Raw genomic sequence first — 12,115 nt, forward strand, 5'->3', positions numbered from 1 at the left:
AGCATCTCTTCTCTGTGGCCCCAGTTTGGTCTTATCTCACATGTAGCTTTATTCCAAAGCCTCAGCTGGTGAATGTCTGCACCTTAGCTTCATTAACAATAGTGTTCAAGACTCTTGATGGGTGGTGAGATGAGGCAGGGTTTTCTTAGTGTAGTATATGAGTTTTCTCATAATTTTGGTTTTAGGCTTCATTGAGTTATATCTATAGCATACATAACCTTGACAAGAGCTGTTTTATATACTTGGTTTGGAGAAACCCTGATTTTAGTGTCTGTCAAAGAGAAAAAGAAAGTGGAGACAAAGATAATGATGTAGATAACCCTTTTGAGGAGTTTTATGATAAAGGGCAGAGGAAGAAAGAAAGATAAGTATAGTTTGAGAGGGTGTGCACTCAAGGGGAGAATTTGGTTTGGTTTTTTTAAGATGGTAGACATTATACAGCATGTGTATATACTGATGGAAATGCTCCACGGGGAATAGAGAACTGATGATGTAGAGGGAGAGGTAAATGCTAGAATAATTTCCTTGAGGAGACTGAAGAGATTGAGATACAGTATACAAATAGAGGGGTTGCCTTTAGGATCTAGGATCATTCTTCCCTAGTAACAGGAAAGAAGGCAAAGTAAAGGGGTATAGGGATGCCTGGGTGGCACAGCGGTTGAGCATCTGCCTTTGGCTCAGGGTGTGATTCTGGGATCCAGGATCGAGTCCCGCTTCGGGCTCCCTGCATAGAGCCTGCTTCTCCCTCTGCCTGTCTCTCTCTCTCTCTCTCTCTCTGTCTGTCTCTCATGAATAAATAAATAAGATCTTAAAAAAAAAAAAAAGTAAAGGGGTATAAAGATAAGTGGTGAGTTAGGAGCATGTAGTTCCCCCCCCCCCCCCGTGTACTTTTTTTTTTAGCAAATCATGAGGAAACAATCAGACAAATCCAAATTGTGAGAATTTCTCCAAGATGACTGACCTGAGCTCTTCAAAAAAGACAATGTCAGGAAATAGGTAAGGGAACTTAAGGGAATTTGAAAAAAAAAAAAAAAAAAGCTAAATATCATTTTTAATTAGATAATCAAAATCTATAGAGGACATGACTGAAATAATTGGGGGCTTTGAATATAGATTATATTTCAGAAGATATTGTGTCAATATAAAGTATCTTGTGAGTTATAATAGTATTGTGGTTATATAAGAATTTGTCTCTGTTCTTAAAAAATAAATGCCAAAGGGGCACCTGGGTGACTCGATTGGGCATCTGCCTTCGGCTCAGTCATGATCCCAGGGTCCTGGGATCGAGCCCCGCATCAGACTTATTTCTCAGCAGAGAACCTGCTTCTCCCTCTCTTCTGCTACTTACCCTGCTTGTGCTCTCTCTCTGTCAAATAAATAAATAAAATATTTTAAAAAAAGAGAGAGAAAGAAAGAAAACACATGTTGAAATATTTAAAAGTGAACACGATCTCTTTATGGTGTCTGCAGCTTATGTTCAGATGTTCAGCAATATGTATATAAAATAGAGGGGGCATATAATAGGCATATATGTGTATACGTAGAGAGAGAGAGGAAGAGGCTGCATAAATGTATATATGCATTAATGTATGGCAAATGTTAACAATTGGTGAATCTAGGTAAAGGATGTTTATTTCTATAGATTTCAATTTTTCAAAACAAAAATCTCTTCACCTGCTGGCTTCGTCAATAGAGCATGCAACTCTTGATCTCGGGGTTATGAGTTTGAGCCCCCTGTTGGGTGTAAAGATTACTGGGGAAAAAAATCCTAAAATTAACGCTCTAAAGTGTGGGTTCCATTTGTGTGTGTGTGTTTGTGTTCCATTATTAAGGAGTGCCTGGTTTGCTCAGTTGACAGAGCATGCAACTCTTAATGTCAGGGTCATGAGTTCAAGCTTCACATGGGCATGAAGCCTACATTAAAAAAAAAAAAAAAGAGGAAATGATAGATTTGGGGCAATATTTCTTTAAAGAAATTTGTACTAAGTGGCTAAAACCACAATCAATTATATTTTCTCCTTTGCTACCCACTGTTGCAAGTATAAATGTGTGGTTCTTTTCAAGGTCTCAATATTATGGATTGTAATTTTAAACACAAAAAAAGTTTCTTCCATTTTCCTAGTTTTGTGAAAATTTATAATGAAACATGCCAACCCCCCCCAAAAAAATGAAATTTAATGAACAATGTTAAACTTTAGAATTATTTATTTATTTATTTTTAAAAGATTTTATTTATTTATTCATGAGAGACTCAGAGAGAGAGAGGCAGAGACACAGGCAGAGGGAGAAGCAGGCTCCATGTAGGGAGTCTCCAGGATCAGGCCCTGGGCTGAAGGCAGCGCTAAACCGCTGAGCCACCCGGGCTGCCCAGAATTTATTATTTTAAATACTAAAAAGAGTTTCTAAAAAATCTAAAATCCAATAATGAAAGATTAATGAAATAAATTCCAGTGCATCTATAACTATATGTAACCATTTTAAAAATATGTTGTAGGAGAATAAGCTTAGGGAAATGCCAGTTTTATTTTGATAAGGAAATAAAGCTAATTATATAAGATTATATATGCTGTATAATTTTATTAAAAATGTGTCTGAAAAGAATTGATGTGATTTAGGATGACTTCTGTTTTCTACTTTGCGCCAGTGAACATGTATTTATTATTTTTGTAATTAAGAAATAATGATAATTTAGGTAAATATTTCAAAAGCAGGGCCTAATATGCACCAGTAAGATGAGATTCTTCATTGTTTTCAGATTGGGAGCCTAAAATAGAATGAAATAATTCTTTGTGTGTAATGTTTTTCTTTTGAAAGTCCTCTATTCCAATAGGAGTCATCATGGCATTACTTTTTCTAGACGATTCTTGAGTTAGTGAAGCCAGATTTAATGATTAAGAATCTAACAGGCAAAAAAAAAAAAAGAATCAGGCATTTTTTTCCAGCAGTTGCAAGATAATGAAGCCTGGTAAGTACTGTAGTAAACAGTCCAGTACTAGACAGTCCAGTTCATGTTCTATGTTTGGGGGCTGTGAGGTGAGTGTCAAAGTTCTGGTCACAGGTAAATGTGTCCTTTGCAGACCTAGCAACAGTAGCACAAGAAAAGGAGAGGCACGCCCCAAATGGAAGCCTGAAGCCAAAGTGCCACTTCAGACCCTGCATATGACTTCTGAGAATCAAGAGAAAGTGAAAGCTCTTCTCCGGGACTTGCAGGAACAAGATGCAGATGCTGGATCTGAGTAAATTATTTTATTTAAGTAAATTAGTATATTAAGGAAGTTATATTGGCAGTGGGAAGGTCCTGTATGTCTTTGGAACACTTTTCAATACTGATCCTATTGTGACAATGTAATTAGTTGAAAGTGAGCCAAAAGAAATACAAGAATAATTATTCAGCAGCAATTTTAGAAGGAGTTTGTTTTGCAATATCTGGGAGCAGTACAGATTGCCTTTTCATCTTTTTTTTCTGAGGACAATGCTCAAATGGATTCCATAATTGCTTTATTGAGAGCCTTTCAAATAAAACCTTGTAGTGAACAAGTAGCAGTATTGTTCTAGGAGCAAATACTGAGTTGATCAGATGAAGTCTTAGGAGTACACTTTCTCATAACCATCTGCTTAAGAGAAACAACTTTTACTCTTTTGGCTGTTTTGCTTTGTGATTTCAGTCAAAGAAGTCAATTCATTCCATTTGCCAGAATTAATGGATGATCAGTCATGAACAGCTCAATTTCCATCCTATCTACAAATCTCTTTATCTGTTTTAGATTTAGGAAAGGTGGCGATGCAGCAAAGCAAAAACTTAGGCATGGTTTTTATGAGTGAGGAGAGAGGATAGCCAGAGCTTCTGTAGTTAAGAATACAGGCTCTGGGGTCAGACTGCCTTGGTGGAAGTCTCTAGTTGCTCTTTACTGTATAACTTTTGGCAATTACTAATTCTAAGTTTTAGTTGGTCATCGGAAAAATGGTGATTCCAATAGTATCTGATTAAGGGTTAGTAGAAAGATTTTTAAAGAAATAGAACATATGAAACACTTCCCCTAGTACTTTGCATGTAATAAATGCCTGATAAATATTAATTGCCAAGATATAAATGAAGAGATCAGTAAACATTTAAATCAGTGACTGAAGAATGGTTAGGATCCTATGTCCTTTGGCTCCTTGCACTAAATTCTTAGACACTTGCTAAATTTTTCTTCGACATACGTGGAAATTAATCTAATAAATGAAAATGTTATCTTTGTCAGAAGAAGCATTTCTGGGGAGGAGGAAGATGATGAGCCTGATTGTGATGATGAACAGTACTGGTCTGCTGGACGAGAAGCTTCCCTTGTTCCAGACTGTGAGCCATTGGAATATGCTGGCTCAGGCCCAGTGGAGCCTCATAATCCAGAATTTACAGTCTCAACATTTGCAGTGCAGAAACTTTCCAGGTGATTGCTTTCAACATTTATAGGAGTTAGGGGAGAACTGAAGAAACTGAAATTGTACTATAAACCCAACTACCCCCCACCTTGAATACTTTCCTATTGTGTGGGTTGCAGTGGTGCCTGATAGGTCTAATATCCTCTTTCATGTTTTTTTTAAAAAGATTTTATTTATTTATTTATTTAGGAGAGATACACAGAGAGAGAGGGAGAGACATAAGTAGAGGGAGAAGCAGGCTCCATGCAGGAAGCCAGATGTGGGACTTGATCCCAGGACTCAGGGATCACGCCCTGAGCCAAAAGCAGATGCCCAACCACCGAGCCACCCAGGCGTCCCAATATCCTGTCTTTTAGAACAAACTGATTAGGGAATATTACCAGAAACTTTCAAAATACAGATCCTGCCTATAACTTACAACTTCACATAAACATTTAACTGAATCTCGCTTTTGTGATTTGATACTACTTAATATTTTTTATCATGTTTCACACTTGCTAGGTATGGTTTCAACACTGAACGCTGTCAGGCAGCCCTGAGGATTTGTGATGGAGATGTGGGGGCATCACTAGAACATCTGCTCACACAATGTTTTTCAGAGACATTTGGGGAGAAAATGAAGATCTCTGAGGCAGTTGCCCATGTAAGCGTGGAAGAGTGTGTAGAACAGCGGCAGGAAGAGGCATTTGCTCTCAAGTCAATCTGTGGAGAAAAATTTATAGAAAGAATTCAGAACCGAGTCTGGACCATTGGATTAGAACTGGAGTATTTGACGAGTAAATTCTGCAAATCCAAGCAAAAGGAAAGTACCAAAAATATACAGGAGACTACTCTTGAAATCTGTAAATTTTACCTCAAAGGAAATTGTAAATTTGGATCAAGATGCAAATTCAAACATGAAGTGCCCCCAAATCAAATTGTCGGAAGAGCAGAAAGAATTGTAGATGATTCTCATCTTAATGCTCATGAAGATGCCTCTTTTTTATATGAACTTGAAATCCGATTTTCTAAAGACCACAAATACCCTTACCAAGCTCCCCTTGTGGCATTTTATTCTACCAATGAGAATCTACCTCTGGCTTGTCGTTTACATATTTCTGAGTTCCTTTACGGCAAGGCCTTGACATTTGCAGAAACTTCAGAACCTGTTGTATATTCTTTGATAACCCTTTTAGAGGAAGAATCAGAAATAGTCAATTTACTAACAAATACCCATCACAAGTACAGTGTCCCTCCTGTGAACTTTATGCCAGTATCCTCTGGAACCAGAATAAACAATCCTATCTGTCGTAAACCAGTGATTCCAAATAATTCTTTTACATCAAGTCAAATTGCTGAAGGTATGTAAGGCCTTGACTGAGTGGAGGGCTTTCTGGATTGGGCATTCAGAATGGTGGATTAAGGAAGTCAGAGTTTCCAAGGGCTGCTCTAGGATCTCCTGGTGATGTTAGGCAAGTCATTCTTCTTGGTCCATGGGCAAAAAGGAATGAGAATCCTCTGAACTGTGGCCTAACTTTAATTGTAAGTCCCAATTTTGTCACCATAATTGGGCTCTTTGTATTGAAAGTCTGTAGTGATGTATAAGTTGATTCTAGCAGTTGGGGATTAGAAGAACCTTAAAGCAACTTTCTAGGAAATGTTTCATTTAATTCATTTGTTTTACTTCTGATGCTTTACACAGAATTACTTTCAAATGAGTTTTTAGAGATATTTCTCTTTCTAGGGTACACTAGACCCCCAAAATTCATTATCTTAGGGCTATCTTTATGAACCCCTAAATCCTCAAGTATAAAAAATGTGTGTGCAAGCTTCTGGCTTTATCAAAATCCAGATTTGTTATACAGATTTTTACACTATAATTAAACTCCTTTTTCAGAGTCCAAAGAATTCTCTCTTGTTACCATCGTTCTTTGAGAGAAACAAGTTCTTATTATTTTACAAGATATCTTAAGTAAGCATCAATAAGTAAAGAACAATGAAATTGCATTGAGATGTGGATGATGGACAGTGGGTAGATGTACTCACTAGCTACTTGCTCCCAAATGGCAGCTTCTAGCATATGAGATTCAAATATATTCCTTGAGAAATGACAAAATGTGTGGCATAGACTTTTTTTTTAAGTAACAGCTTTATTGAGATAAAATTTACATACCATAAAATCTACCCTTAATTTTAAAGTGTACAATTCAGTGGGTTTTTAGTATATTCACAGGGTTGTACAACCGTGACCACTATCTAATTTCAGAACATTTTTATCAACCCTAGAAGAAACCTCATACTTACTTATTAGCAGTGAATCCTCATTTCTTCCTTCCCTCAACCCCTGACAGTCATGAATTTACATTCTGTCTCTATGCATTTGCCTATTCTGTACACTTCATGGAAATGGAATCATACGATATATGGCTTTTGTGAGTGGCTTCTTTCACTTAGCATCATGTTTTTAGGTTCATTCATATTGTAGGATGTATCAATACTTCATTTTACTGCTGACTAATATTCCATTACATAGACATGCCATATTTTGTTTATCAATTTATCACTTAATAGACATTTAGGTTGTTGTATGTTAGAGGATTTTAGGAATACTTGCAAGTAGTTGAAACTTTTGGTTAATTCCTTGAATGTAAAAAGTCTGGAATTAACAAGGTGTGTCATGATTTTTTTTCTTCGTTTTAAATTTGGTTTAGCAGTAGCCACTTGTACTTGATTAAAGTTTATTTGAAGATGGATTTTAAGTTCTTGAGCAGTAGAAGTAGTTGAAATGAATGAACCTGCTTTATTCATGCTTTAACTTTTTCCCATCTTATGATTTTTTGTTGTTACTTTATTTATTAGATAGTGACTTTCCCCCTTTGCTAAAGAAAGGGCTCCATATTGAAAATGTTTCCTTTTATCCCCTTCAAGTTGAAAAAGAATCAGAACCTGAGGAGGAGACAGATGAGGATGAAGGTCCTGCACCAGTTATAGTGGAGAATGAAAGCTATGTGAACCTTAAGAAAAAGATTTCCAAAAGATATGACTGGCAGGCAAAATCAGTATATGCTGAAAATGCTAAAATCTGCAAGCAGTTCCGAATAAAACAGGTAGAGTATTCTGAGATAATGGCTAGCATTGCCTCCCTAATGTGTGGATGAATGGATTAGGCATTAGGAAACCTTGGCTACCCTCCCTAGTATACTTTGGTTTTCTCTAACTCTGAGTGGTCAAACTCTCTGCATGCCACAGCAAATATGGGTGCATGTTCTGGATAGTTTTGGAAAATCCAGTGGCTGGTGACAATGAAACACGCATATATACCAAATATTCTCAGAATCACGTGGCTTTGGTACTCTGATAGAAGATCTGATAAGTGAAATAAAAGTTAATACTGTGATTTACATTAGAAAGAATAGCATAGAAAGGAGAAGGACAAGGAGAGACCCTTACCCCATTTCACAGGATCACAAGATAAATAACTTGCCCAAAGTCACATAGCTAGTAGGTGGCAACACATTGGTTTGAGTTAATTCTCTGTTTCTAAAGTCCATGCTGTTTTTACTCCATTCACACAAAGATTATTTTAGAACCTAAAGTGAACTTTTAGGGCACAGTGGGGTGTTGGGTGTAGGACAAAAGCTTACCCATCTTGGGGATTGGATTAGATGCTGTTTAATGGCTCTTCTAATTATGAGGCTCTAATTCTGATTTTTGACACAGTATGACACTATCGCATATTACAGTGCAATACCTGTAGGACATCAAAAGAAATAGGAATTCACACCATAAATAGTAAGGTGATAGAAACCAAAAATTGTACATTCCAATTTGATCAGTTTGTGTTCAGAGATGATTAATTTATATGATAAAATTATATGCAGAAAATAATATATTAGTATGAATTTCTTATTCAAAAATACATCTTTAGTTTTAACATGCACTACAATGTTTATTGGCCATTGGATGTCAGACTGAGTTACATATATGTGATGCCTGGCCAAAAAGAACCCTTTCATGAGTGCTCTTACTGATTTTAGTAAAAATCTAATGCTGTCCAATGTGGTAGCTAGCTATGTGGGCTATTTAAATTGAAATTAATTAAATTGAAATTAAATTAAAATTTATAATTCAGTTTATCAGTAGCACTGGCCACATTTCAAGTGCTCCCTAGCCACATGGAGCCAGAGGTTGTTATACTGGACAATACTAATATAGGACATTTCCACTAACAGGGAAAGTTCTATTGGATAGTGCTGATGCAGAGACTCTTGCTAGGAAGAGCCATGTAGTGCTAAGCAGGATGGTTTATTTCTCTTGTAAGATCTTGCAATTTATTCAGTTGTAGGAAAACCATAAAGATTTCACAACTTATTCTGGCTGATTCTCTGAGCAGCCTCCTGACTTTAAGTCATCAACACCTAATCCTAACAAATCTGCAGTTTCTATCTCTGAACAAATTATTAAAGAGCAAAAAGGGTGGGTCAAGCTATGGGATTCCACACTCAGAGTTTGTGAAAGATGATTCAAAGTAACCTAACTGATGCCTTATCTTTTATGTTGTTAGGCTTCCAGACAGTTCCAGTCAATTCTGCAAGAAAGACAATCACTCCCTGCGTGGGAAGAAAGAGAAACCATTCTTAAATTGTTGAGTGAGCACCAAGTGCTTGTTATAAGTGGTATGACTGGGTAAGAATGCAATTTATTTGTAATGTAGCTTTCAATCCATTAATATGGTGTGTACACTGGTTACCATAACCAGTTCTATGTGTAAAAAACTAGTAGCTGTTATTATTTGTGCTCTTTCTGGTATGGTATGAAATAATATTTCACAGAACATAATATTGCAGGTCTGCAGCCATTTAAAACATTTTTTTTAAAGATTTATCTGAGAAAGAGAGAGAGAGCGAGAGCACAAATACACAGTGGGGAAGGACACAGGGAGGGAAAATCTTAAGCAGACTCCATGCTGAGCATAGAGTTGGACGTGCACCATCCAGACATCCCTAACTGAAAGCTTTTAACAGGCCTATTTTTAAATGTAAAGGATAGTTCCAGAACATTTATTTATTTTAAAAGATTTATTTATTTTAGAGAGAGCACACATGCAAGGTGGGGAAGGGGCGGAGGGAGAGGGAGAGAGAATCCTCAAGCAGACTCCTCCCATTGAGCACAGAGCCCAATGGGGAGCTCAATCCCAGGACCCTGAGATCATGACCTGAGCTGAAATCAAGAGCTAGCTGCTTAACCAACTGAGCCACACAGATGCCCTTACAGAATATTTAACTTGGGAAGTTTCATCTTCTAAATTTATTCTGATTTTCTTAGAGCTTTTATTTGTTCTTTTAAGAACAACTTAAGGCATATTTCTTTTCCTGTTTCACACTTTTCATGTGTTATCCAAACTTATTTTTATTTTTTATTTTTTATTTATGATAGTTACAGAGAGAGAGAGAGGGAGGCAGAGACACAGGCAGAGGGAGAAGCAGGCTCCATGCACCGGGAGCCCGATGTGGGGGATTCGATCCCGGGTCTCCGGGATCACGCCCTGGGCCAAAGGCAGGCGCCAAACCGCTGCGCCACCCAGGGATCCCTATCCAAACTTATTTAACAGGAACAGGTCATAGGCTTAATTTAATTCTATATTCATAGGTATTCAACCTAGTAATTACATTTGTGCCCAGACTCACTGATACAGTACTAATCTGAGATCTTCTGGCTTATTTTTTAACCTCAGTCCACTTGTAGCCAAATCAGTAAGATAATACATAAAATCATAAGACAATACTCCTACTTCTTTAGGATTCAAATACAGAGTTCATATTCCTAGAGGTGTTTACAGAACTTAATCTATTGTTTACTCAATTGTCCCAATTTTACAATGATATTAAATTAATATATGATTGCTCTGTTCTTCCAAGTGCAAGTTCCTAGCAGTTTTGGGCTGTAGGTAACAAGGCAGTAGGTTGGTTTAGAAGATAAATGAAGCCGAACAAGTTTTATTATAATTAGCTTTCTCACTTCCCTCATCGCACATAATTGCTTTTTTTTTTTTTTTTTAACTAGCACTTGAAAACTCTCATTTTAGGACTTATTTGTTTTGACATACAGATGTGGGAAAACCACACAGATTCCTCAGTTTATTCTGGATGATTCTCTGAGCGGACCACCTGAGAAGGTGGCTAACATCATCTGTACCCAGCCCCGACGAATCTCAGCAATATCTGTTGCTGAACGTGTTGCTAAAGAAAGGACAGAAAGAGTGGGTCTGACTGTGGGGTACCAGATCCGGCTGGAAAGTGTCAAGGTTTGTATACTCTGCTGGTTTCCTGATAACAGAAACAAAATTCTTGGGGCCTGGGGACTCATGGGCAAGTTGGGATACGTACCTCAGTACAACTTAAGACCTTTAAGAAATGTTTTGGTATAAGAACTCTTATTTGAATGTATTTCATTTCTTCTATAAAGATCTTTTATTCTTTATTGGAAGAAATGATCTAGTAATTGCTGTTTTACTCTTAAACTTGGGACTTAATCCATTCAACCAAATAAGAAATGGACAAATTCAGAATTGAGTTCATCACTCATTGTTGGTTTTATGTTTTATAATAACTTTGAATGCTTTTTATGAGTTGTAAACTTAAAATTTTGATATGAAGTAGAAAAGCTTTAACTGTTGTTGCCAATAAGAAACTATGCATTCAGTGTAGTTTCCTATTAAATGGAACTACTGAGGTTTTCAAGATTCTTTGTCCCTATCCATTCAAAATGGCTTTGCCATATTGGCCTTGAAAGTATTTCCTTTTTTCAAAAATTCCATGAATGCTTTCTGTGCCCTTTTCTATGTAAGTCCTCAGCCACCAGACTGTTGTACTGCACCACAGGCGTGCTGCTGAGAAGGCTGGAAGGAGATACATCTCTCCAAGGAGTCACCCATATCATTGTTGATGAAGTTCATGAGAGGACAGAAGAAAGGTAAAACAAGGATCTTCCAAACAAACAGCCATATACTTAAAACAAAGACATCACTGAAATAATTTTGTTCTGTTTCTAATTCAGTTTTCATAGAGCAAAAGAGAAAGGCCACAGAGAAGGCCAAGTTAGAGAAGAGGAACTGCTTCCCTGATATCCAGGGTCTGGAACACTAGAAATGCTAGGAGGGCACATGTTCTTCACTAGAAGAGTCATCATGTTACAGGGACATCTTCTACTAGGAGATACTTTACACCCTCCTGGGCCTCGTGCTGAGCTGGGCTTGGTACCTAGTAGAAATAGCAGTTGTAACATACACTGTAGTTGATAGATTGGTCAATATGTGCTTCCTTCTTAGTTCATTTGGTCTGTCATTCATTCATGCATTTATTGAGACTGGGTTAAGTGCAGAGTGATCTATTAACTGCTGGGGATACTAGAGTGAATAAGCATATGTGATTCTCCTTTATCTCATGGTCTGGAAGGAAAAAGAAATAATGAACAAATAAATAAATAGTTACAAATTGGAGTAAGTGCCATGAAGGAATAAACAGGATGCTCTCTTTTGGGAGGAGAGATTCACGAGATGGTCAGAGCTGATCTCTCTCGAGATGACATTTAAATTAAAAATGGAAGTATGAGAAGGCATCCCATGTGACAGCTGGGGGCAAGGCTAACATTTGCAGGCTCTGGTGGGAAAGGGTGTCATGAGCCCAGAAGCTGGAGGAAGGCCTGTGCAGAGCTG

The 12,115-nt window shown here is 37.3% G+C and overlaps 1 protein-coding gene across 7 annotated transcripts in view; it reads left to right on the top strand.

The window, feature by feature from the left end:
• The window catches only part of DHX57 (DExH-box helicase 57), a 62,467-nt gene that overhangs the window by 12,935 nt on the left and 37,417 nt on the right, over positions 1-12,115 (top strand). For 4 of the 7 annotated variants that reach the window (XR_012004499.1, XM_072770457.1, XM_072770458.1 and 1 more), the window contains 7 exons: positions 3,078-3,236; positions 4,245-4,430; positions 4,924-5,762; positions 7,330-7,508; positions 8,966-9,087; positions 10,510-10,705; positions 11,249-11,373. Coding sequence is in view for 6 of the 7 variants with exons in the window: in XM_072770457.1 (XP_072626558.1) it covers positions 3,078-3,236; positions 4,245-4,430; positions 4,924-5,762; positions 7,330-7,508; positions 8,966-9,087; positions 10,510-10,705; positions 11,249-11,373 (1,806 nt within the window). In the remaining variant the exon portion in view is untranslated. Of the gene's footprint in view, positions 1-900; positions 997-3,077; positions 3,237-4,244; positions 4,431-4,923; positions 5,763-7,329; positions 7,509-8,965; positions 9,088-10,509; positions 10,706-11,248; positions 11,374-12,115 lie in introns of those variants that run through there. The other 3 variants (XM_072770461.1, XM_072770462.1, XM_072770463.1) reach the window with 3 other exon arrangements.

Source organism: Canis lupus, chromosome 12 (assembly GCF_048164855.1).
Source record: "Canis lupus baileyi chromosome 12, mCanLup2.hap1, whole genome shotgun sequence".
In the NCBI taxonomy this organism is placed as follows: domain Eukaryota; kingdom Metazoa; phylum Chordata; class Mammalia; order Carnivora; family Canidae; genus Canis; species Canis lupus.